Source organism: Oryza brachyantha, chromosome 6 (assembly GCF_000231095.2).
Source record: "Oryza brachyantha chromosome 6, ObraRS2, whole genome shotgun sequence".
Lineage (NCBI taxonomy): Eukaryota > Viridiplantae > Streptophyta > Magnoliopsida > Poales > Poaceae > Oryza > Oryza brachyantha.
In genome coordinates, this window is record NC_023168.2 from 4,729,013 (window position 1) to 4,756,418 (window position 27,406).

At 40.2% G+C, this 27,406-nt stretch overlaps 2 protein-coding genes and 1 non-coding gene across 3 annotated transcripts; 1 reads left to right on the forward strand and 2 right to left on the reverse strand.

Moving 5' to 3' along the window:
• Window positions 1-11,405: 11,405 nt before the first annotated feature.
• LOC102720803 (membrane-anchored ubiquitin-fold protein 3-like) lies at window positions 11,406-15,052 on the forward strand. The gene is made up of 3 exons (XM_006655863.3): window positions 11,406-12,020; window positions 13,545-13,712; window positions 14,621-15,052. The coding sequence occupies exons 1-3, from the start codon at window positions 11,864-11,866 to the stop codon at window positions 14,689-14,691; spliced, it is 396 nt and encodes a 131-aa protein (XP_006655926.1). The 5' UTR covers window positions 11,406-11,863; the 3' UTR covers window positions 14,692-15,052.
• Window positions 15,053-16,031: 979 nt separating this feature from the next.
• Window positions 16,032-22,925, reverse strand: LOC102721085. Its single transcript, XM_006655864.3, has 7 exons — window positions 22,818-22,925; window positions 20,190-21,440; window positions 19,849-19,904; window positions 19,520-19,753; window positions 18,958-19,249; window positions 17,661-17,857; window positions 16,032-16,353 (listed from the first exon to the last, which is right to left on the reverse strand). The coding sequence occupies exons 2-7, from the start codon at window positions 21,390-21,392 to the stop codon at window positions 16,200-16,202; spliced, it is 2,136 nt and encodes a 711-aa protein (XP_006655927.1). The 5' UTR covers window positions 21,393-21,440; window positions 22,818-22,925; the 3' UTR covers window positions 16,032-16,199.
• A 2,333-nt stretch (window positions 22,926-25,258) lies between these two features.
• Window positions 25,259-25,330, reverse strand: TRNAW-CCA. The gene has a single exon. It is a non-coding gene; the product is annotated as a tRNA-Trp (tRNA).
• Between the last annotated feature and the right edge of the window lie 2,076 nt (window positions 25,331-27,406).

The window sequence follows — 27,406 nt, forward strand, 5'->3', positions numbered from 1 at the left end:
AGTGGAGGTGGAGGAGAGGAGGAGCCAGTTGGCCCGGAGCTTACACTGACACTTTTGCAAATACCCCCTGCAAATTACTATTTCAAATATGAGCTTTTTTCTAAAAAAAATTGAAGAGATATCACGAGATACCACTATTTTCTATAATAATTTTACATAGAAAAATAGTAGTACCTCTGAATACCTTCTCAAGAATAGTAAAATTGCTCTTCAAATATACCCTCCTTGGATGAAACGGTGGGGGTGTGAATGTAAAATTGTGGCTTGTAAGAGTGATTTGTGTGATGATTGTTCTTTTTTAGATTTTGTGGTTAGATTAGTAGGGGGTATGGAATTGTTAATTAGAGAGAGAGAGAGGCACAGTAGGCTGGTTGAGGATGGTAGTTGATTAGTGCCAGTCTGCATGGGCTGGAATGGGTTTTGTCTTGTGGAAGACAAGAAATCAACAGGTTGGGAGAGGTATCTGCCACCTTCCAAATAGCTGTAAAACCAGTGCCCCCACGAGGAAATCGAACACAAACAGTTGGGTCACACACCATTCTTAACACATCAGATAAAATGAAATGTTTTGGTGCCCATGTGTTCAGTTTTTCTTTCTTTTTCTTTTTTACCATTTTGTACATGCTTTAAGTTGCACTTTTCTTTCAGCAAAACAGAAATACCATGTGCAAATCTATTGTGGATTATTAAGTTATCTTGGGTATTGTTTACTTAGTCCTAGTTGAAAGCTTACCCTCTATATCTGTTTGTGCTAATCGTTAATACATATATCAGGACAGGAGTGAGAATTTTTCTCACTATGATTGAATATTTGTTAGAAAATCTGTGCAACATTTGTTGTGTCCCAAATAGGTCGTTTAGTCATCGAGTGGACCGTTTGTTTGGCCTGTGTTGAAACTGTCAGGTCAAAACATTGCCCTAATACCTTTTCTGACAGGCTTAATCACCTCTAAGTTAATGGTGAGAATTTTTCTCAGTTTCAATATGTGTTAGAAAAAAAAAACCCTGCAATACTGTTGTGTTGCACATGGGCCATCAAGGGCAGCATCAACCAGCAAGCAGATAAACTATCTACACCACTCTCTCCCACCAAGAGTACAAAATTCCATGATTCTCATAAAATAAAACACATCTAGTGCTCAGTGTTTCCTGTTTGATCGGTGATGATTACTTAAAAGGCATGCTAGTTCCTGTCCTAAGTAAGCTTAGAATTGGCTAATCAGAAGGGATACCCTACGGCCGTATAGGGGTCAGGACCATACATACAACTATGCAAAGTGAAAATACATTGTTGCCCCCTGGATGTTCCATTGCCATGTGCGAGAGATGATCAAATAATGCTCATCAATTATTGACCCAGGCATGGTGCGGATAATTAAACAAAGTGGCTTAGTGCCAAAGTGTACTCTCACTCTATGTTTTTTGGTAACCAGTAAAAGTAGTTGATTGTAGATTGTTTCGTATAAAAAATACATTTCAATCTTTCGAATTTTAGGTGCAGTTCATTCCTGCAAAGAGAGAAAAAGAGACAAAATTTCCCACTATTTTCTGCACGCATGTTTTCTAAACGTCTAAACCATGTATTTTAAAAATTATGTCACTTTAAAAATATTATTAATTGATTTATAAGTTTTAATAATTAATACTCGATTAACCATGAGCTAGTGATATACTTTGTTCGACGTGATCTTCTATTTTTCTTATTTCCTTCCCTTCTCAAACTCATCCTAATATAATATCAATTAACAACTTACGACCTTGGGGTGTTGCCTAAGATCGTCGAACGGTGGATCTGATAGTGAGTAAAAGCACCAGCTAAAACAACGTGAGGCGTCAATTTCTTGGACAATTATACCCTTCTTATTTCTGCCAATAAGGTGTTGTTTATTATAATCACACTTATGTAGTGTGTTACAGTGTTAGTGTGTCCTAAAATTTATACTTAAAATTTCGATAGCTCCAGATACAAAGTAACTGAGTACTAAGTTATAAAAAATATGATACTTACCTATACTATAGTCAAATTTTTCAATAAATAAATAAATAAAGTACGTGGCACCCAAACAATGCCTTAAATGAGTCGAAATTTATTTAGGAATTGTTTAGTTCATGAAAATTTTTGAATTGGGTGTCACATTAGATGTTTGATCGGATGCTAAAAGACTATTTTATGACTAATTAAAAACTAATTACATAGAGTGTTAGAAAACCACGAGACGGTTTTTTAAGCCTAACTAATCCGTCATTAGCATACATGAGATAGCAGTTATAGCTACTCATGGACTAATTAGGCTCAAAATATTCATCTCGTAAATTCCTTTCAAAATGTGTAATAGTTATTTTTAAACTATATTTAATACTCTATATATGTGATGTACGTAAAAAATTTTGGAGCTAAACAGGGCCTTGACACTGCAAAAATTTTCCCTGATGCTTTTTTCCCCCTCTCCACACTTCACCTCACCTCACCTCTCGTACGGTCGAGTCGAGGGGCTCGAGGCGAATAATTTCCCCGGCGGGCGGGGGGGGGGGGGGGGATTTTCTTCCACGGCGACGGCGACGGCGCAACGGCCGGGGCTCTCGCGAGTTGCAGAGAGCTTCCTTTGGGTGAGGGGGACGGCGCAACCGCCTGGCGGCCAGGGCATGCTTAGCTATACGTGCTTAACTAATCGATTCTGTATTGGAGAGGAGAGGATTAATGGCGCATGTTTAGTGCTGGGCGTGTGCGAGTGCGAGTTAATTTTGGCCGCATTTGGATGATAGAGAGCCAATGCAGAATATTTTCTCAAACTTCCTATTGAGATTTAAGTGATGTGGTGTGTGCCAACGTAGGATGTTTCTCTAACTTTTGAGGTTTAGTCAAATGTTGTTCCTTTTAAGCTGGAATTCCAACTGTTTTGGTTTGCCTAATTAATAAAATCATTTGCAACAACCGGTGTTTATTTAGGTGTGAAAAAAAATTGACTCACCAAGTACTGTTTATGTAAAAAATAGTAACATATTTTAAAAAATATCCATCCGTTCTAAAAATATAACTATACTGTATTTAACATATCCTCGAATTATGAATGTTCATATTGCTAATTATAGTATATGTCTCGTATCATTCTAGGCAGCTATATCCGTAGCTGCATTTTGAAACTGAAGGAGTATAAAATATCTTTTCTAATTTATTTTAGCATCGTATTGTAATTATCACTGAATAGTTAAATTAGTAAACATGAAAAATCTTTACCAACCGACAATGAATTTCTGAAAACACACCCACTACATTTTCGGTCGTTTTTGTTCCTACTGTACTCGCTGTCGTATACGTTAGTGTGCGGTTATCTTTATGATAGTCTACGCAAGTTGTCTTTAAAATAAGATAGACGCATAGGCGTCTTTTCTTTCCTAAACAACATGTGGAGCTGACGATGACGATGGTTCAGCTTATAGCTAGATCTACCCTTTCTCTTCTCTTCCTTTTACCTTTTACCTTTCACTTTCTTCTCCTCCTCTCCTTTTTGTGTTGCTATGGATTCTCCAAAACACAAATGACAGATCTCACCTTCCCAATCACACCACAAAACTGAAGTTGCAGCAGCAACCTGAATACTCTGCGAGTGACAGTGTGACACTCGCTCAACGATTGGTGTCAATCTCGCCAACTCTCAAAAACCCTCCGTTTTCCAACGATTCTAGCTCTCTTCTCGCCATCATCTTCATCTACCGGGGATTGACCTGAGGACCAGCAAACGGCAGGTAGGTAGGCTGGACATTTTCTTGCCTAAGCTCACTCTCATGCATGCACATCTCTAATCTCTGAACGCAAATGGTGATGGGTCAAAATCCATGGATCCTTCAGCTGCAGGCCGATGAAGAACTAACTAACTATAATTAATCAATTCCTCCAGATCATAATGCATAATCTTAATCAAACGTGGCTGAAGTGTTCTGTTTTGTCCATAGCAGATTAGCAGGGTCAGGTCACTGATTAAGTGCCACTGGTGGTTAATCAGCATGCAGCATGCACTAGCAGCATCCAGTGGTTGGAGTGATTAGGAAAACAAAGCAAAAAATTTAGAGACACTGCAGCTAGCTGTCTGGTGGTGATCCTCTCCAGTTCTTCTACTTCTCCCTCTCTGCTGCATCTTTCTTTTTCTGCGTGCATGTGACGGTGGGGCCTCCCTGGAACGTGCAGGTACAGTTGGATGTAGCTGACGGAGCGCTGAATTGTAGTATTAGAAGTAGAATCTTGCTCATGTTGCTCAGAAAAGCTTTTGGAATTGATGGTTTGGTTGCAGCCGGCTACGAGCGATGAGAACCGACTCGTGTACTTGAAGTGTAACTGAAAACTGCTGGTAACTTGAACCAGCACTACAGTCCACAGACTGTACTTTTCAGTGCAGGGGGCTATAGGTTATTCCTTCGCCCTAAAATAAACCAATCTTTCACTTTTTAGCTACAATATTTAACAGTTTTTCTTATTTAAATTTCTTTTATAATTATTATTTTTGTTTTTAAATGATAAATCATAAATAGTATTTACGCGTGACTATTTTTTTTAATTTCTTAAAATTTTTTAAATAAGACGGATGATCAAACATTAAACACAAACATAGTTACACAGATAGTCAAAAGTTTGCCTTATTTTGAGACAGAGGGAGTAAGTACTTAAGTGCGTACTTTCTGTCCTCTAAAAGAAAAGGCATAAGTTGAAGAATATAGAAGGGATGTTTTAGATAGTTGAGATGTTAAGATTGAATGACTATAGGATTCTTTAATAGTTATTTGATAGCATAAATGATTAAATTAAGTATTATAACAAGGAAATCTCGTTTTAGAAATATTAGATAAGAAATTTTTATATAAAATTTTTTACACGAAACACGTAGGCTAGGAGCTTGAAAAATGGTCCCACTAAAACCCAAAATTCATAATTGGATCAGAGCACAACCTATCCACTTAACTTTTCGCTTATGCTTATGTTTATAACCTAAAATTTGAATTTTTAATCTTAAATTTAAAGTTGATTTTGAGATTTTTATCATAGTTTATTTTTAGTGGTTGCTTATAGATCGTTAAGAACACGCATATAAAAGTTTTATTTATAAAATATTTTTTGTTTGTAAATATGTTGTTAGGTTTTTTCAAATAAAAAGCCAAAAGGCGAGGGCCTATTGCTATGGGCAAAGTTTGATGCCCACCATGCAATTCATTTTTTTTTTACAAAATGTAAGTAATCTATTTCATAAATGATAGTGCCGTTGAAGTAGTGTTTCTACACATACTATTTCTGAGCACTTGAAATGCGAAATGGAGCAAGTTGTTTTTGTCGGTGCAAAAAGTGTGAATCCATCTCAGAATTTGTGGTGTAAAGTTGTAAAGCCATCTGCTACAGCCAGCTGGAGCCTAAATTCTGGGCCAGTTTACATGGTGCATGCCATCAATTCCGGGCTCCTGGCCCAACCAGGGTGAGAGAACTCCAAAACGAGAAAAACTCAGGCCCAAGGGTAAGCTTTGGTGATCTCTTATGCTCATCCTCTAAAATTAAATTTCATTTTTATGTTCTTTAGCAATAAACAGAAAGTGAGATTTCAGATCAATATTTATATTTGATAACATTCAGTAAACCAGTATATCTAACATATATATTCAGGTACTATCAATGTTTTCATCCAACTATTTCAGGGTTTAGGGCTTATCATGATTAATGCATTATAGATGCTGCAAATAGTAATGTTAAACCCTTAGCTAATCTGTCTCGATCAGATTTCAAAGGCAAGTAATATATCCAATTATCTGAACTTCCTTTCAAAAAAAATGAAGCAATTGTCCCTTGACAAACAACAAACTCTCAGGTATGGATCCAAACAGCAAAGTGCCCAAACTTTCATCTCTCCGGTATAGATTATAGATCTCACTATGACTACTACAAAATTCTTTACGATGATATCACTACAAATTTCTCTCTCACTCTCTCTTAGATGATATAATGATCACTACAAAATTCTCTCTGACTAGAACAAAATTTAATTTCTCTCTGATGGCCGCTACAAAATTCTCCTATACGGCTGCAGAATATAATTCATCTCAGTGCACAAGAATCATACGCATCCAAGAAAGCGCAAGAAATTCATCTCAGTGCACCATCCTGGTCAGTATCATTGGCATCTTGGGGAGAGAGGACGACAAGCGGATCACGTGCTCTGAGCACACCAGCGGCGGCGGCAGCGCCACGGCCGGGTGCGGTGACCGCGGCGGCGAGGCAGAGCCCACCGCGGACAGCATTGCCGACGCCGGGGCGGCGGCGGTTGTTATTGGGACGAGACGGCGAGCGGTCGCACGCTCGGGCGTCGCCTCCTCGACGTCGTCGTCCGTCGCCGCTGCAGGCGAGTCGGGCTCTTGCGCGACCGAGATGCGGGGCCGCCGAAGGCGACACGGCAGCGGCGGGGCCGCGTTGTCGTACCGTTCGACGATGTCGAGGACCAGGCGGCCCTCGGCCCTCGTCGCCACGACGTGCTTCCGCGGCGGCGCGGGCTCCATGGAGACCACGAGCCGCCCGTCCGCGGTGCGCTCCCGCAACAGCGCGAACGGCGCGCTCCCGGCGAGCCGGAGCGACGGGATCAGGGGCGGCAGACGCCGGAGCCGCCGCCGCCGCCACCCGTACAACACCCAGAACCCGCCCTGATCACCCCCCTCTTCCTCCTCCCTCTCCTCCTCCTCCCCCACGAACACCGCGGCGCCGGGGCATCCGACAGCGGGGGGCGAGGCCTTCAGCGTGCGCGTGGCGAAGTAACCTCTCGTCGGGCGGGCGGGGGCGGCGTCGTCGTCGGGGGCGACTAGGGTTTGGAGGCCGACGGGTCCGCGGCCGAGGCCGTCGCCGAGCAGCAGCAGCAGCAGCGGCATGGCGGATTCGATTCGCCGCGTACGCGAGCGAGCGCGCGCGGCCGGAGTCGAGAGAGCGCGCCGCCTATTTCGAGGCGAGAGCGCGCGTCGCTATCCACATCGCCGATCGATACGCCTCGCGTTGGAGGAGCGGCTTCTTTGGGAACCCGCGATCTTCTTATTCCGAACGAGGAGTGATGAGATGAGAGGGCGTCTATTTATACCCGGGCTCCGGGGGCGGAGGGTGGGGCGCGGGTGACTCGTGTGAGCTAGACGTGAGGAGCGGGGGTGTCCATCTCTTGCTAGTACTACTTGAGCTGTCACGCTTCCCTGCTCAACCCTCTATACACGACAGGTGGATTATTATCAAATATTATTGATTTAAGGGAAATATCGCTCTTAATTTTAGATTCTATACTATAAATTAAATAAGTGCAAATATGTCTCTTCTAATTTACTTTAGTTTAAGATTATCCTCTTATTACGAACAAGGACCCAATCAGGAATAAGGGACGTGTATATTTATACCTCCGGCTCTAGGGCGGATGGTGGATTGGTGAGGGTGTGTGACTCGTGTGAACTAGACCGGAGGAGCGCGGTCTACTATAGCTGTCATGTCCACTCAACCCTCGTGCGTATATATGATAGGTGGATTATTTGATATTATTGATTTAAGGAGAAATTGTGATAATTATCTAAATATCTTCTTTTAATTCCATACTATAAATTGAATTAGTATAAATATGTCTTTTCTAATTTATTTTGGTTTAGGATTACCTTCTTATTTCGAATGAGGACATCCCAATCAGGGATGAGGGGCTCTGGCTCCAGGGTGGATGGTGGATTGGCGGGGGCGCGTGACTCGTGTGAGCTAGACCTGAGGAGTGTGGTCTACTAGAGCTGTCATGCTCACTCAACTCTCGTGCGTATATATGACAAATGGATTATTATTGATATTGATTTAAGGGGAAACCGTAAAACCTATCTAAATATCACCCTTAGTTTTAGATTCCACACTATAAATTGAATTAGTGCAAATATGTCCCTTCTAATTTATTTTGGTTTGAGATTATCCTCTATTGTGGTCCCTCACACATTCTCGTGGCCAAGCACGTTTATCCATGGTTTGACATTGTTGGCCAAGCATGTTCATTTACAGTTTGAGACGGTTTTCAATGCTAACCCAAATAAGCCCACAAAAGCCAGCGTAGGATAGGTTGGGTAAGTAGATTGAATGGGTTAACCGTTCTTTATTTCTCAAGGAGAATAAATAATAACAAATAAGCAGAAAATGACCATGGTTATTCTTGACAAGCTTGGCAGAACTGAGCTAGGCAACTCCTACTTTGACGCTAGCAAGTCATAAAGGTGGTTTCTATCTCGAAGTTGTAGTTGAACACTAGGTCTAGTCTATCACACTCATAGATAGTGCTACTATACGATGTTATTTGAACATGAGCATGATGAGTGTACGGTAGTGTGGGTAGGGGTGGACAGAAAGCTCGTGGCTCGTTAGCTCGCTCGACTCGTGACAAACTCGGCTCGGCTCGACTCGGCTCGTTTCATTTTTCTAACGAGCCGAGCTAGCATTTTAGCTCGTTAGAGATAACGAGCCAGCTCGAGCTGGCTCGTGAGCTGCTCGCGAGCCTAACGAGCTAGACCAAAGACACAAGATTCACCGGCGTTCATTGATTTCACCTTGGAATACATGTGTTCAGTACTTTATAGGTTCACCATGTGATTTATTGGTTCAAACTTTAATATTTAAATACAATTTCATATGATTTGCATGTTTGAAATGAAAATTTGCTTATATGACCTATTGAAAAATTATTTAGGTTAACTTTTTATACATGGCTCACGAGCCTAATGAGCCAGCTCGAGCTTTATAACGAGCTGAGTTGAGCTGGGTTTTTAGCTCGTTACGATAACGAGCCGAGCCGCGCCAGCTCGTTATCTTAACGAGCTGGACCGAGCCGAGCCGAGCTGGCTCGTTATCCAGCCCTAAGTGTGGGTACGTAGAGCTCGAGCATCTGAACATCACCGTGAGAGTAGCTCACACACGTGAGAATTGAACTACAGCTCCAACAACTATAAGGCTGAAGGCTGCATCGTCAATTCGAACGTTAATCTTCCATTTGCTACTTTTTTTGTTGTGTGTATGAAAAATTGAAACTGGTTTCATTACATTGCATGCATGGCATCACCACGTACTTGCTTTGTGAAGAATGTGGTAACGCTAGCCGTCCAGTAATTAACCAGGCCGCTGCGTGACAGCTCCATCGAGCCAGGAAGGGAGGAGCGGATGCGGCATGACAGCTAAAATCTACGAAGAAAAGGGCGTCGGCGGTGTACGTATCTTGTGCCTCGCCGCCGATCTCACAGCTGGGTTCTGGGAGTACGTAGGAACTCAGCTAGGAGGATGTCGCTTGCTGCAGTTAGGCAGGCTGCCTTCGGCTGTGGGTTAGATATCCAACGTGAAAAAGTAATAACAGATTAATACATAATTAATTAGTTATTAGTTATAAAAAAACTGAAAAATAGATAAATATGTTTTTTAAAGCAACTTTTCTATAAAAAAATATTAAAAAACACAGTTCAGAATACATGCGCGTCAAAAACGAGAGAATCTGAGTTAGCAAGAGGGAGAACAAACGGGGTCGCAGTTGGTCAAATCACCGTGGTGAGGATGGATGAGTCCTCCTTAACGGACAACGTACTCTCTACTATATGAGTTCATAAAGAAATAAGTTATATTATTCACAAAGTTAGAGAACACAGTAAGCTAGAGAATCTGTTTCCAGCTGTGAGAATATGTATGTGCTTGAGACATCTCCATGAATACCGTTGTGGTTACCACATTCGCTACCAATTAGGATAGATAGAGTAGTTAGAAAAAACAATGGAGAAGATATTTAACAAAGATCACAGAGATAGAATCAACATTTATGAGAAAAACCTAATGGTAATGAGCTAAGACGTGTTCTTTCACCACTAAAGCTATCATATAATTTTAACTTTAGACTCTATAAAATTTTAACCCACTGCTTCTTGAAGGCAAGAATCAGCGTCATACATGATACTAGCTATAAAATAAACTGATATAGTACTAACAATGTATGGTCTAGAGGCATATTAAGGTAGCAAAATTCACAAAACCGGACAGTAATTTTTAACGACGAACAAGAAATTCTCACGAAATGAATCATATAGTTTATAAGTTTATCCATGTGTTTATGGTACGTAGATATATAGAACGTATATACGTACATGTCCCGTATAATCGTGAAAAATATCTACACATAAATCACACCCAACCGACGTGCCTCGGCAGGAAAAGGCTAATAAGCGATCACTCGCGCGTGCAGGGAGCGTGCGACACTCCATGTGAAGTATTTTTCATTTATGTATACGTAGTTCATAAGTATATATCTATAATATTTTGTGTATATATAATATTTGTATGTATAAAAGTTTGCATGTATAAATATATATAAGTTTATATGTCTAAAGTTTATATATATAAAATTTATATGCCTAGCATTTATATACACACACGTATAAATAGAGGCGGAATTAGGCCTGTGGCAGCTTGGCTCCAGCCCCACTCTTGAATTTTTTTTAGTTTACTAGTACCTATATATTTTCTAAAAAAATAAAAAACCAATAGTTCAGCCCTACTTGGTTGAGTCAGCCCCATATAAAGCCTTTCAAAGCCTAATTACAAATTGTCAAATCCCAATAAGCACCAAGCAACCCAATAGCCTAACAAAGAATAACCTAACTAACCCTAGCCCTCACTCTTTAGCCTCTCTCACCGCCTCCTCCAATCTCCCCCTCTCTCTCACTCTCTCCTGGTTGCCTGCCGCCGTACGGACGACAGTGGCGGATGACGGGTCGGCGGCACTACGGCAGCAGGAGGGGGTGGTGCGCGGCGGTGTGGCGAGCCAGCGGCAGACGACCAGTGTGGCGGCCTGGCAGGTGGAGCTCGCGAGTCGCAACCACGAGGCGGCGACACCGGTGAGGGTGCGAGGCTGAGGCGGAGGGACGCGACAGCCAACGCTAAAGGGAGGGCGGGGTTGAAGCCAGGACATTCGACGTAGTGCTCGTCGCCGCCAGCCAACCACAAATTTGTCTTCACTAAAGCCTGAAGGCCCGATCTACGTAACAGGAGACTACAAGTAATTTTTTTCTTTCTTAATTTTTACCCATTTTCTTTCTTAGTTTCTTACCAATTTTTTAATGAAGAATTGGAGATATATCCCACTAGGTATGCTAATAAAATTTTAGTTCAGCCTTGTATTTTTTTTACTGTCGCTGTACTTAGTTGAATGAATTTTCATAGATAGTTCTTGTCTTTACTTTGAGCCATATACGTCTAGACATCCTGTTTCCGCCCTACGTATAAATATACATCTACGTATCTACGTAAAACGATCGCGTGGTACAGCACGCGCACGTATTACACCTCACCTGACCCTCGACTTATGTCAACACAACCAACACAACGTCTACCAAAGAACTGCTGCTGCGCACCACGGTACATGCCACGTCTGCACCTGCACAACTTTTTCACGGCCGGCGGCACACGGTGACAGCTGTCGCCCGCGGCTGAACGCGTCCTGGGAGCATAAACACCGAGCCCATCGAGGGTGAATCCGCAAAAAAGACGCACACCACCGAAGAAGAATCCCACTCCTCTCTCTCGCCCTCCGCCTCGCCGCTTTTGCTCTCGCCTCACGGAGGAAGAAGCGAGGAGGAGGAGAAGAATCTTCGAAAGGAAAACCGAAGCAATCGCCTCGCGTCGTCCGCAGCGCGCGGGCCCGAACCTTCGCGGGGGATCCGCGTCCAGCTCCTGCCCGGCCTCCACTCCCCGCCGCAGCTTTCCTCGTCCTCCTGCGGCGGCGGGCGGTGTTGTGGTTGGTTGGTGGGATCTTGGTAGGACCGGAGGAGGAGAGAGGAGGAGGGGTTGGTGGGGGCGGTGGGAGGCGATATGTCTACCGGGGAGGGGGAGACGGCCGGCGGCGGGGGGGATGGGATCGAGGTGAGGTTCCGGCTGTTCGACGGCAGCGACATCGGGCCCAGCAGGCACGACCCGGCCACCGCCGTAACCGCGCTCAAGGAGTTCATCCTCGCTCGGTGGCCGCAGGGTGAGTGAGACGGGACCCCTAATCGATCCCGACCATTTCCTTCCTTCTCTGCTCTCTCTCTCTCTCTCTCTCTCTCTCTCTCTCTCTCTGTGTCCGGCTGCGGCTGCGGCTGCGTGTCTTTCTTTTTCGGGAGGTTGCTTGTTAGGTCGCCATGAAGCGTGGTCTGGTCGCGAGTTTCCTGGTGTCGTGTTGGGATTTGGGAGTTGTTCTTGCTCTCGGTGTGGTGATAAGCCGCCAATTTCTGATCGGGTTGTTCTGACTTCAGGGGATTGCTGAAAATAGGTCTCGCGCTGGGCAGCAGCAGTGTGTGTTGTCGCGATTTTCTTGCCGCAAGTTGATGTCGGGTTCGGATGGGGGAGTTGTTCTTGCTACTAATTTCGGATCAGGTTGTTCTGTGGATTGCGAGCTTGCTCTGTTCTTGCTCTGGGTAGGTGTACTAGTTCCTGCTTGCTAACGCGATATTTCGTTTCGAGTGAAATTGCTCGTGCGATTTTGGAATGCCTGGACAAATGAAGCAAGTATTGATTGATTCTTTTAGACGTGTCCTTACCCGTAGTAGCAAACATGGAAGCATGTATGTATCAAGTTCGTGTCAGTTATTATGCTCTTCTTGGAATTTCCCCCTTGGTCTCAGTACTTAAAGAGGAAAGCATATGCTCGTTTTGTAATTACTTAAAGAGGAAAGCATATGCTCGTTTTGTAATTGTTAGTGCTATGGGATTGAATAGAGCTGCAATTGCTAGTGCTATGAAATTATTTTGGATTTCTGTATCTTGGGATTGAATAGAGCTGTAATTGCTATGAAATTATTAATGTGGAAACATGTGATGGAAGGACCATTTCTGTCTCTGGCGTTCTTGGATCACCATCCCAGTTTGGTGGTCCAGAGTGAGTTCTGGACAAGTGAGTTTTAGGCCAGTCAGTGCTTTGGTGAATCTGTTTAGGATGGCCATGATAATTGGGTTAAGCTTTTAGCTGTAAACGTGGAGTGCATTTAGGAATGTCATTATACCCTGGACCACAATAAACAAGTGGGCACATAGAAAGTGCCAAGTACAAGCAACACAAGCTGCATTTTACTTATTTTGGCTGTGTGGCTGCTATTTCACCAACTGATTGTCTGGTAACTAGACAAGCACTAGATTGCTTTTGTGTATATGGACCTATGGCCATGTTTGCTCGAAATATATTACACAAGAAATAAGTAAGTGGTGGCAACAAGCTCCTCTATCTACGTTCAGTGATACATCATTTGATGACAGGATCAATAGAATGTATAAGTATATTATTTTTTTTCTACTTTTGTGCCATATATCAGAGCATGCTTCAGTGGGAGAGTTTTCCTTGAGTTTTAGGGTTTATTCTCTTACAATTCTCAGGAATCTGTTATTCTTGTTCTGCAAGTTCCACATTTGCATCATTCTCTCTTACTATTGCCTTCAGCTATTTCAGTCTTTCAGAAGCGCTATGTGGTATACTTTGTTCATTGTCTTAACATTTTTTCCTTGTAATGTTTGTTGACAGATAAAGAAATAATTCCAAAAACAGTTAATGAAATAACAATAATCAATTCTGGAAGAATACTAGAGAATAACAGAACTCTCGGAGACTCTCGAGTCCCAGCAGCAGAAGCTCCAGGAGGTGTGATCACAATGCATGTTGTTGTGCGCCCTCAGCGAGCTGATAAAAGTGGTAATATATTTTTCTTCTTAATTATTAATAAAGTTATTTCCCAGATATGTTTGATACCAGTGCATCTCAAATAGAAATCATTACTGTGTGCCCCTTGTCTCATCCTGACGTTCGTAGTTGTAGTTTCAGTCCTCAAGAGGTAGGGGAGTTTATGAAGTGTTATATCTGTAGGCTGTAGGTGTACACTTTCTCATATGCTGCACACGTTGGTTCATTCTTGGGGCCTACTAGCAACTTTTGGATTTGACTGAGCTTGCAGTTTATGATTGCCGTGCTTTCATCCCCCCTCTGAATAAAGAAGATCACATGTGGTTGGACGCCAGCATTTAGTTCAAATGATGTTACACGATGTAGGTGATGCACAGTTTTCATAAAAAAGAATAAAAACAAAAAAACTTTCTGGCCTTTGTTGATCATCATAAGCTGCTTGTCAAATACCCAAACAGAAGTGCAGTTAGTCCTGAACTGGTATGTGCAAGGTTGATAAGGAAGGGAAAGTCAGATTTGGCGAAATTTGGTGTTTTGTCCTAGTCAAATTATAATAACATGGTTATCCTGGCAGTTCTAATCAGTAATATGATTTAATTTTTTTAGTGTATGATGGCATATTTGGAACACGTGTAACTTGTGATAAATCTTTGAGAAATCCCTCTTCTTGTTAGAGATCAGTACTGTTAAACTGTTACTTTGATGCATTTTGTCTAGTGAGCAGTTACTCGTTGTAAATTTGTACTTTTATCCTGAGAATTCAGAGTGCATCATTGTTCATTGTCGTCAGAAAGACAATTTCATGACATTCATATTGCAGTACAGACAATGCTCTTACATTAGTAGAATCATGCATTGGCGCATTGCATCTTTACTTCCATCCCATATGTTCCTTACAATCTGCTATCTTGTTTATCCAGAGAAGCGGCCGTCGAAAGCGCCCTCGCCCACTGGGCAGAACAGTAACAGATGTGGATGCACAATACTTTGACGTCGATGCAAGCTGCAACGTGTACATTGGTGCCAAGTTCACAGCGATTACGATTTCATTTTAACGATCGTCGATTCATGGACTTATTCTTCGAAACTTAGGGAGAATGTGATTAGCAGTTTTAGCGCTTGTGATGGTGAAGTTTTCTTGTGGAGCGTTCACAGGGAGCCTCTCGGCCGTGAACCGTTGTAATGAGTACAAAGTGTGCAGGAGGCAATGCCGCAATGGAGAGACCTAGATGCTTGAGGTACCGCTGTGATTTAGACGTGATTAGGATACGAGAAACGAGTTCTGCTACTGCTTTTGCTTCTACATACTGGAGCGTAAATGTCGAGATGTTATTTTCTCGGTTGCTGCTACATATATACATAGTTGTATATCACATGCATGTCGCATGTAAATTCTGTACAGTTCTGGTTTCAGAGGTGGATGAAAACATCCGAGGGTTTGGTTTGCCGCATGTGGTTAGAATAATTTGTCCTTTTTGCCTTGTTTTGATCACATTTATCTTTTCGCTTTCCCTTAGCTTATACGTTAAGATTTGAATTTATAATTTTAAATTTAGAGTTAATTTTAGGATTTTTTTTCATCGAAGTTTATTTTTCAGCATTGACTTTTAGATCATTAAAAAATACCTATATACAAGTTTTATTTGTAAATAATCATTTTGTTTTTCTGAAACACCGATACCTGTCTGACAATGCATCGTGCTCGTAGTCATCAGGAGCATATTCGTGGACTACACTAGCTGAACATTAGCAATACCCATTCGTTTTTTATATATTATAAGACGTTTTATTTTTTTCTAAACTCATATTTTAAGGACCGAGTTTACTGAAAATATAACACCTATAGCATCACATCAAACTAGCTTTATTAAATATAATATTAAATATATCTTAATAATATATTATTTTATATTAAAAATGTTATTGTATTTTTCTCAAAGAGGTTTAGTTCGCAAAAGATTTTTGGGTTAGATATTACGTCAGATGTTTAACCAGATATCGAAAGACTAACTAATTATATAGGATGCCAGGAAACCACGAGACAAAATTTTTAAGTTTAATTAATTTGTTATTAGCACATGTAAGTATTACGATAGTTATAGCTAATCATAAATTAATTAGAATTAAAATGTTTGTCTCGCAAATTACTTTTAAACTATATAATTAGTTATTATTAGCTATATTTAATGCTTATATATATGTCTAAAGATCCGATGTGATATAAAAAATTTTGAGAACTAAAAGGGGCCTAAATTTGATCAAGCTTAACAATCTTTGACATTTAAAAGAATCAAAACATAAAAGACGAAATGAGGAAGGCACACACATTTAGTCCCGTGAACGGAAGACTTGAATTGGCATTCGTTCTTTGTGCCACCACAAAAAAAAAATATGAGAGAATTCTGGGGGTAGCAAAGTCGCGACCTTCTACGAGTATCTGGGACAGGCATTCAAGCATACCTAAACATCTGTGTGAATACCATGACTGCAGTCCTGCAGCTAAATGTTTAAGCTCCAGTCATAGGGTTGATACAAGACTTTCAGTTGAGTGTTAGCAAGAATCTCTAGGAATTGCTCTGACTCTGCTGGTTCCAGATAATTTGCCGCATGCTTCAGCACTTCTGTCTCATTCTTACCAAAGTCTGTGCTATACCTGAAAATTGTTTACCAAATGAGCTTCAGATGACAGATTCTTATTAGCACTAGTCCAACTATAATGATGTCACCATAACATATATGTTGGCTTTTTATTTTTCTTCTTTCAATTATTTGCTACTACAGTAATTCCATCAGGTAAGAGTAACCAAGCATTTATTTACAGTTGCCACAAGTTCCCCAATCGCATGCCGAATTATGATGTACTCCACATTTTATTGTTTGACATTGGTTAGCATCAAATATTTGCAACCGGAGGTATTGTCATGTAATAAAATGGAAAAAAGTATGCATCTCAGAGTTTTCATAAATTGATTAGGCACTCATTCATTATTATTGCTCATGTACTCCCTCCATTCCAAAATATAAGGCATATTTCGTTTCATTAAAGTGAGACTTTAACCAAAAAATACTTTATTAATATATTGCTTATGTGGCACAAAGTATAATTGCAAGAAAGTATTTTCTAACACGAATCTAATAACATCAATTTTGTGTCACTAAAAGTATATTCTAATAGAATAATAGTTGATCAAATTCTTGTCCTAGTCCTAACGAAACAAAATACACCCTAAATTTTAAAATGCAGGGAGTACTATACGAGAGCTACAAGGGCCCATTTTGGGGGCATTATTCACCATACATATCATATCCTTAGCTGTATCCATGTGAGATGTAGAAGGCGGGTTGATATCCATTATCTAAAGAGTTGAATATCATAACCAATTTATACCAAGAGCCGATCAGAGAAACAATTGTTTTGTTTTCATTATATCCAGGCCATATAAATATCATCTAAAGTTTTGTTCAAAACTTCCACGCTCCAAATTGATTTACTGATGAAAATGAGAGAAAAATCAGCGTCCCAGGTGCTCAAGCTCGGAAACCTAATCTTCAATGGTCTCCGTACCTTCCACAAAGACACACTGGAGACTAGACCTTGTAGTAAAATGCGGAAACTATAGTATTTCAATTTTTTTCAGGTGGCTCAGATCTATGCTAGGGTTTACTGCTAAGCTAGGTAATTAACAGCTGTTGCCGGTTTTGCTGCTGGGGTAACCATCAAGCAGATCCACTTCCATGCAGGGTTAACAACTTTAGTGGTACAAATGTTACCTAGATTTTCTCTCCAACTAGACTGAAAAAAAATATAAATTCCCTAAACCCTAACATAAAATTCGTTGTTGTTCAGTTTCAGCTGTACATTTTGGTGACATTTTTTGGTGTGGTAGCCAGTACACTAATAAGAAAGCACTCAAAACTCTGAAGGCCCTATTGGTGAAGCAAGAGTAATAATGTTCTTACCATCGCAAAATCTTGCTTACAGATGCAACCTTTGCTTCAGGATCAACAACAATTCCTCCATGTCTTAGGAAATCACGTGCAGCTTCCACTAGTTCTTTATCGATGTTTCCTGGCGAGTAACACCTGAGGGCAGGTCCAGATTTGGCGCCACATACCAAAGCAAAGTGAACAAGAGGTTCAGGGTATGGAAGGGCCACCTACAAATTATGGACAAGGGACAAAAGGGTGAATAATTACAAAATGAGCATTCGTGCAAACTCATGTGTGCCATGTAAGATTCGTGAATTAATTAGTAGAATAACAGAAAACACTTCAATAGAATGCTGCCAAAGCCAATATTCGTGCATGTAACCAGTGAATAGAGGCTGATTAATCAGAGGTAACCCATACTATATTGCAGCTACAGTAAGGGCTGACCACTACGTACAATTGTCTTTTGCCAAAAAAAATCATTACAGTTAGCAGGCAGTTTCTATAAACAGCCTTTTCCCTTTTCTGAAAAAACATCCCAAATATGATTTACAGAATCACACAGAGTCAAAGATAATAATCAAAATATACTTATATTCTTTTCATCAAGTAATAATGAGACTCTAAATACCCAAGGTCTTCATTAGCTGATTATTAAGGATAAAAATGTGCATGCTGGATTAGTGGTCACAATGTACCATGTTAGGCGTACATAGTAGGTAGGTTTTGTTCAACTCATCCTCAAGAAAATTAAAAGGGAATATATTTCTGCAAATATAGCAGAGCGTGTTGTGCCCCATAGATGCTATCCACTATAAAAACATTTCAAGCAATAATTCCACAATCCACAGCTAGACAGCGCTCAACAATACTCGCAGAATTATATACCCTCAAACCAACAGATAAATAACAAAAAATACATGTTTATACGAAACAAATGCTTTCTTTTCTTTTTTTTGACCAGAAGATCAAGGGATAAATGATTGAAAATTTTGCCATGATGATGTGTCATTTCTGTGATTTTGACATTGACATAGCACATATTCCCCTTCAGCTGCCTACCTAGCAAAAACTGCAAAATACAACCTAATCAAGACTTTAGACAGGAAAAGCAATTCCAGAGCATAATAGCTGATACACATTTTCTGGACATATCTATTATGGAGGCAGTTGTAGAACTAAGTAGCATTGATTGGTATAACAAAAGTATATCAGACAACAGCTTTAAAAGGAATCCAAATATTATTCATGACACATAGGGGCAAACAAAGAATTGTATTAGAGAAATCTGTTTCCCCTTATTTTGGCTGGGGTCTGCTTTGTTCACCTTGGATCGTTGGTCTTTCTGTCCAAAAGGCTTGGCAAGGTTGTATGGTGGCCTTTGGTTACCACGCAGTATGCCATTTTCAATAGCTGACAGTGAATAAGCACATCCACCAATGACATACTTAAAATCTCCAAAGAACTTTCTCCTGTCCAATGGTCCAGCAGGGTGACCGCATGTCACCAATGCATGGATAGCCATCATATTGTAGAGATTTATGAAGAAAGCAAGCTTTTCTTCCCGTGACAACTCATGGATTTCCACCCTCTGGAGCTCCTCAGTTGTTCTAACATACCTATGCAAGAAATGTGAGTTAGTACAGCACACCCATCAACCATGACAACAGGACAACTACAATAACAGAAATACATTATATTTATATACAACAGAATATTGTAAAAATGAGCTCATATGCATCACATTATGTACCTAAACATCTGTATCAAGTAAAATTAGTCATAACTAGTGCAATACAACAGTTCACAGTAGTATCTGCTGGCAAGAAATACACTGATTATGCAGTATACTTTGGCAAACGAGCAAATAGTTAGTTCTAGGCACTAACCTTTTAAATTCTTCACAGCCCTGGATGCTTCTGTAATCAACATGTTTACCATCTTCAGATACATAAGCTTCAAATATGGCTTGAGACAACTTTCTCAATCTTGACGCAACTTCAACAATGGGTTTTGGTTCAACATCAATGATACCCTTAGGGATGTTGTAGCACTGATTCATAATTATGGGATCATTATCCAGGAAGCGATATAAGTGATTTCCATCTTCAAAGACATTCTCACTGAAAAGCCAGGATGCCAGATGTAAACACATCAAATTGATATGTATGGATGAAAAATAAAACGAGAATGCTATAAGACAATTTCCAAAACTTACTCTAGAACATGGCGAAAGAAATGTTTGTTTGCAAGCTTTCTTCCAAATTCCACTGCCTACATGGAAGATGCATATCCGTGAGTTTTTTAAAAAAAAATGAACCAAACTAAATTTCCTTTCTTTTCTTTTAAAGATATACTATGTTCTTAGGACCAAAATAAAATGGATATTTTACTTTCCAAAGTGTAAGTCATTTTCAAAGGTACAGCTATGAGTATACATTTTTTCCATCAAGGGACAACTGAAAAAGGGGTAGAATGTTATTTCAGAGCCATAGCAGCTGACAGTACTGCATACAGCATGCTTTTAGGATTATCAACAAGCAGCATTAGCTATCATACCTCATCTCTCTCCAAATATTGATCTTCTGATATGAAATCTACAGATTCACTACCAAGAAAGCAACTGCTAAATCTTCTCATTTTGTAAAATCTGTCCTTCAGAGTGATTGACTCTCTCATCTTTCTGACAATGGTTGCCAACTCATCTATCTTCCCACTACTGGATTCATCATCTTCTCCAGGCAAGGGAGGCAATGGAGCAGCAGATGAGGGTTCGTCTTTGAAAAGAGCATCAGTTCTGTCATCAAGAATGCCAGACTCCTCCATTTTCTTCAATTCAGTTAACCCTCCAATCAGCAAGTCATTGAAATACACTTTTGGTACTGTGGATGACCCGGTACTATTTTCTAGTTCCATCTTTCTACTGGGGAATATGTCAATGTTGATCTCAACATACTTGAGCTTTTTCTGACGCATGAATAAGCGAATCATTTTGCAATCTTCACACCCCAGTTTTGTGTATACAATAACTCTTCCCTTCCCTGTTGGTTGCTCTATCAAATCCGGCACATTCTCATGCTCATGTTCCCCAGTCATGAAAGTGTCAAAATCTCGTCCGATTTTAATCAAGTTGAGTGGATTCCATGTAGTTCTCTCCTCAAATTTATGTTGTGCCTCTTTTGATTTAGGTTCAGCATCTGAGACAATACTGCTACTGTTGATGCTTTCTGAACCTTCATTCTTGAAATCTTCAACAGAAGATTCATTCTCGTCCTTTTTTCCAGAAAGGCGCCTTATAAATGTTGAAACTGCAATGTTACTCTTTTCCTTAACAAAATTCTTGATTGCAGTAGCTCTTTCATTGAGTATAGACCCGTAGGCCTCTGAATCAAGTTCCGCAGATTGATTGGACGAACGCCTCAAATCTTCCATTTCAGGAACCTCAGTTCCATCAAAAACCGGCTCTTGAGATTTGTCTTCAGCAAGAATCTCTTCCTCTATCTGGTTTGAATCTGTAGGTTTCATGGAAACTGAGCTTCCTTCTTTATTCTTCTTCTCATTTAACTCCTTTTCTGGATCATCTGTCACATGGATCTGTGCTTCCGAATCATTTCCTGATTTCTCATTTGAAGAATTTATTGCTTCTTTTACATTTAACATTTCTGTTCCCCTCAATAAATCCTCATCTTGATCCTTTTCTTCAGGATTAGTAGATTCTTCCGTAACAGAAACATTTTTCTCATCCTTTTCTCCATTCTCCATGATGCAGGATAAGCTTATCAGTCTAGAAAGCAACCTTCAGTGCACAGCCTGCATGTCAACAAGGCATGTTAGAAATAACAGAAAGAAAGAAAAATCCAGGATAATAATTTAGATTAACAAGCCAAATACACAGAGTATAAATAAAATGATAGTAGAATAAAACGACAAGAACATACTTGAGATCTATGATTTACCTTACCCCAAGAAATCGTGTGACTAGGAAATGTTGGCAGTTATGCCCATATACCTTATAAAATTAAAAGAAACGGTATGCATAATAAATTTGTTATCATGGCTTTTATTCTTTTAGCATGCAAGAATGTTTACAAAGCACATGCAGTTTAGATCAATAACTTGCATGCGTACGAAAATGCAATCTCAATAATTTTGGCTCTTTAGTGACAAACAGATAACAATTGCTAGAGCATTTCATGAATACATATAATCCTTGAGATCAAATATACAAGTACAACACATATTATGCACAGCTCAAGTCATTCAGAGGTATATTTAAAATTTTGTTCCGAAGTACTCCTATTCATTATAGCAGAAGGTGAGGTACTCACTAGCGAGCCATCACCCATACATCCTTTTAACAACTAAAAATGGAAATAAATGAGATGTTGCACAGTTAAGCCTCATCAACCACCACAGGAGCAATTAACACAAATCTAAAGATGCCGTGTCAGATTGTCAGATACACAATGGGTTACATTCACTGGCACAACACGATCGGAACCGTGCACTAATGGCTTTGCAATACTCAACAGATGGACTCAAATCTGATCCGCTAGATTGCCAGTAGATGGTGGATCGTTTACACGGAGCAAGTACTGCACGACTACTTACCCAGCCTCTAGCCATGTGAGCACAAGCAGGAACGCCATTGCTGTTGCTGATCGAGGCACCTTCCCTTTAACCGTACCCTCTAGCGTAATCACACACCGAACCCGCTATTCTAATCCCCGAGAAACTAAGCACTATTATTAAAAAAACAGAGTGAAAATACTAAACCCCAAACTATACCCATACAGTTCATCCTCCACGAGCACCAGATCATCTAAATCACGCAAAAAAAAACGAACTAATCAACATGAAACTGCGAGATCCCGCCCCACCGGCGTGTTGACACGATAAACCCTACCACAAATCATCCCCAGCTCCACCACAGCGGAAGCAAACAACCAACCAAACAAAACAAAACAAAAATCCAATAAAACCAAAACATCCACGAGAACAAAAACACCGACTCGGCGAACCCTCTCCTCTCCCTCCGCGGAGGGAGGAGGAGAAAATAAACCCCGAAACGGGCCCCGATCCGGAGCCCGCGATCTCCCGCCGCGGAGAGACGAGACCAGCAAAAAAAAAAAAACCCCCACCGGGACATAGAGAGAGCGAGGTGCTCGAGAGAGCGGGGAGCCTGACCGGGAGGGAGGCGGCGGCGGGCGCAGTATTCCGGTGGGGGTTCTAGAAGAAGAGGAGGTGGGGATTTGACTGGGAGGCGACGAGCGGGAGGAGGGAGGGGGGAGGGCGGCGGAGCGGAGACGGTGACTGTGTAGGAAGCGGGAACAGCGGGCGAGAGAGAGAGGGGCCCTGCCCACCCGGTTTCGGCTCACGTGGGTCTGTGGGTCAGTGGGTGCAACGCAAATGCAATCTGGTGGACCCGGGCAGGTGTGTTTGACCGCACCGGGGCTAGGAGGATACTGTCATGACGTCACTCACCCTTGTGTTTTTTCTTGCGTAAAATAGACGGTCGATGCTAGCCGTACTAGAGTTTGGACTGATGCACTGAGGGGTCGGTCGTCGCAAAATTTTTAAAAAAACATCACATCAAAACTTTAAATATGTGTTTGAAATATTAAACTTAGTCCAATTATAAAACAAATTTTAGATTCCGCCTATAAACCGTAAGAGGAATCTTTTGAGTTTAATTAATTCATCATTAGCACATGTTGGTTACTGTAGCACTTATGGCTAATCACGTTCTAATTAGACTCGAAAGATTCGTCTCGCTATCTTCTCCATAATTATATAATTAGTTTTAGTGTTTATATATATCTAATGTTTTATTTAGATGTCCAAATATTTAATGTGATGTTTTTAAGAAAAAAATTTTAGAAACTAAACAACCCCTGAGCTTTTATTTAGAAGCTGTACTTGTAAAACAACTTAAAAACACGCGCATAAATGCATAGACATATTTTTGGTCCGTTTCAATTTTTTATCTTATTTAGATTTATATGTGCTAATAAATTTAGATACATGTAGATTGCTACGATAATTAATATAAAAACTCAGTCTTATACTATAAAACTGATAGATTATAATTTCGGTAATTTAGCATCGCAGGTTTTAAGAGCTAGATACTAGTAGGCCCTACTCTCTGTCCTAGAAATATATATATATATATATAGAGAGAGAGAGAAAAGGCTCTGTGGTCCTGCTCTTTTATAAAGCAAAGAGACATAAAGGTATTTTTTTTATCACAATGCTTTTACTTTTAGAGTTCATTTGAGTTTAAGAAATGGGAGACATGTATGAGATTTGAGAAAGTTGGGAACAAATACATTGAGAATTAAGTAAAAAAAAGAACACTGTAGTTTTTTTTAATTGTATATTGATACATCTGTGATGCCGGAAGATGATGTTTTTACATAGAGAGTATTAGTATATCAGTCATCATTCATTAGTTTTAGATTGTTTTCACAGTGATTTTCGACAAATAATAGCAATGTCACTAGAAATGATAACTATTAGCTCCAAAATCTGTCCAACTAGTAATATAGAATCAATTTGTACAATAGTTACAATAAACATATACTACACAGTGAACGCATGATTCATCCATTATACATATATAATGTCTTGGAGCTTGTGTTTAGTTAGTTATAAATCTGTAGTCCACTTTTATTCTCTTTTTATTCCTTTCTTCTCGATATGTGATAATTTTTAAAGTATGCTTGCATCATCATTTATATTGTTGTACTCGATCTAACACACATGCGCACAGCCATTAGCCAGATATTGCGAGCCCTCTCGTTCATATACGAGCCACCGCCAACCTTTCGCAAAATCGCAACTCTTGCACAAGCCTACCGAACGGTCGTAAACTGAATTAGGCGCCCTCTGTTTGGACAACTCGGGTTTCGCCAGCGCTACAACTCCACTCGATTTTAGCCATAACTTGGCCATCTTTTCCTGCATCTAAACACATATTTCCTTGTGTGTTAGCGAAGTGAGGTCCTAAAATAAGACTATTTTTTATATAACGTTTTGACTCTTCGTCTTATTTAATTTTTTTTATTAATATTTTTATTTTTACTAAATGATAAAACATGAATAATACTTTACGTGTGACTAATTTTTAAAAGTTTTTTATACAAATCTTTTTAAATAAAATGAATAGTCATAACGTTGGACATAAAAATTAAAAAATAAAGTTATCATGTGACAGTAGTAAAATCTAAGCATCTTTCGGCGCATCAGGGGGTGTTTTGTACTGGCACACACTGCACACTGTTATTCACGATCAAGATCCGCTTCTGGTCAGTGGTCACAGCCTCACAGGCTCACAGCTGTTAACGTGCCGTCCGGTTCTTGCCTGGAATTCAAGAACCAAAAGGTTCATGGCCAAAAGATGGCGCTAACTATTTTAAATAAACAAATGGGACAATATTTGAAATAAAGAAATTGGACAATGAGGACGAAAACTCAAAAATGGAATTCAAGAACCAAAAAGTTCATTGCCAAAAGATGGTGCTAACTATTTTAAATAAATAAATAAATGAGGACAATATTTGAAATAAAGAAATAGGACAATGAGGACGAAAACTCAAAAAAGAAAGATCCGCTTTGGACCGGGATTTTGAACCCGACGTGAATCGAACACGCAACCTTCTGATCTGGAGTCAGACGCGCTACCATTGCGCCACGGATCCGAGGTGACAGTAATGATTAAGTAAATAGTATTAATAAGACAGCTGTGTGGATTGCTCAGGTTTTGAACCCGTGACAGCGAAGAATGTGGGCAAAATATGCTGCTAATCACCATGAAACCATATGTTTTGGGAGATCGATAGATCATTAGGGGACATATAAGCATTTGCACTGTCAGTCGTGTGATCCGTGTCAAGTTACCAACTATAATTCGCAAGTAAATAAACTAGCTGAATTTCGAAAATACAGAGACTAGCAACAGTAAGAAAAGAAACCACCAGGTGTCAGCTGACCTGTCGAAGCCAATACTTACAGAAAGAGAAGGCATGAAGCTGCAATAATCTTCTCAAAGGTATTCATGTTTTTTTTTTGAAAGAATATTCAGGGGTTTTACACAGGAGTCGACTTTCAGGGAAACTCCATCAACCAAGAAATATTCTCACTGTTGAATCTGGTGCACACCAATTCTTCTTGCACAACAATAGCATCATTGTGATCTCTGGCTTGGAGACAGCAGAAAAAGAAACATGGTGGGCAACAACTTGCTGAGAATATAGCAGGCGCTAGTCTGCATTATTTTTAACAAAAAACTATAGCCATGCTATCTTATGAACACAAATATCCATAAATGGTATTTGACCAAAACAATCAAATTTCAGTGACAAAAAATAAATACCAATCATAGATGAAAGGTGCTCACAACTATTCTTTTCCCCAGAATTCTGTTGATTCACTCATATCAATACATCAACCAGCTGGTTTTTTCACATTAGGACAAAACATTTGGTAGCCCAGCTTATTCGTAGGTATGGCCAACAAGATCAGTGGCAATAATCTGCATTGTTACAATCAAGAAAGATAAATAGACAATGAAGCGATGACGGTTCAAAGAAGATGGTAGCTACTAATATGAAGGTTTGACAGCTTGTAATGAACCTTCCATATCTTCATTCGAAAATGTCAAGCTTGGAGTTGAGAGGGCATCTCTCCTGAACAAGCTGCAGCATAAACATCCGCGGGCCGAAGAATACTCTCCTTGTGACAGTCAATATATGCTGACCTGAATCGCTTTTCCGTCGCATAAATCATTGAACAATAATCAACTCTTAGGATCCCTTTCTACTTCATGGCATTCATGAATTGTCTTGATCCACGGGGCACACCAAGCTTGTCAACATGCATCACTGATCAAGAACATTTAGCAAAAAGCGGATCCAAGTGACACTAGGGGTAGTAATGCACTCAAGTTTGTTGCCTATAAAATTTAAGGGTTGGGTTTAAAATAAGGTGAGCTGAAATTTTATAGTTGTTTGATTTAAGTAGGGTTGTGCAAAGGCCCAAGGGCCCTGACCCATTATCACTCCTAAGTGACACTGGTAAGAAAAGGGAATAAAGTAGCATTTCTCCATTTAAAGGGCCTACTATTTAGGAGAGTTTCTAGCAGCTATAGTTTCTTCCGGAATCTCCAGGTCCCCAAACAGTCCAAATTCTCACCTAAATTCTGAGAATCTGTAGTTGTAAAATCCATGAAATGAACTAAAAGCCAAAAGCTAGAAAACCCTAATTTTCTAGATTCTGGGAAGATGGCTTCTAACCAACTACTTCTTAATCTTAAGCTCCCCAGAACAGGACCAAAATATTATATATGAGAGAAATGGGAAATTACAGCTGCATACAAAATTATGGCAAGCTACCAAATGCATTTATACGTGCAATAACTCTGAAATTTCAACAGCATAGCTACCAGACGGTTAGCACTAGTTGGCAGGTTAGACTAACTCTTCCTCCACACCCAACAACTAATTGTCTTCTTCGGACTCTAGAACACTGTCCTGCATTGAAGACTGATCTTTTCAAAATCCTATTGAATACCTTCAGATAAGACTTCAGGATCAGAATGATAAGAAAGGGGGTGAGTTTGCAACGTACTTTGTACTAACTTGGTTCCAAAAAAATAAGCATTTCCAACTATGAGTCTGGACAAGGATTATCCAGATTCGTAGCCAGAAATGCTTATATTTTGGATTGATATAACAAAATTAATTGCCCAAAAAAAAACAGATTAAATCGACAACAGC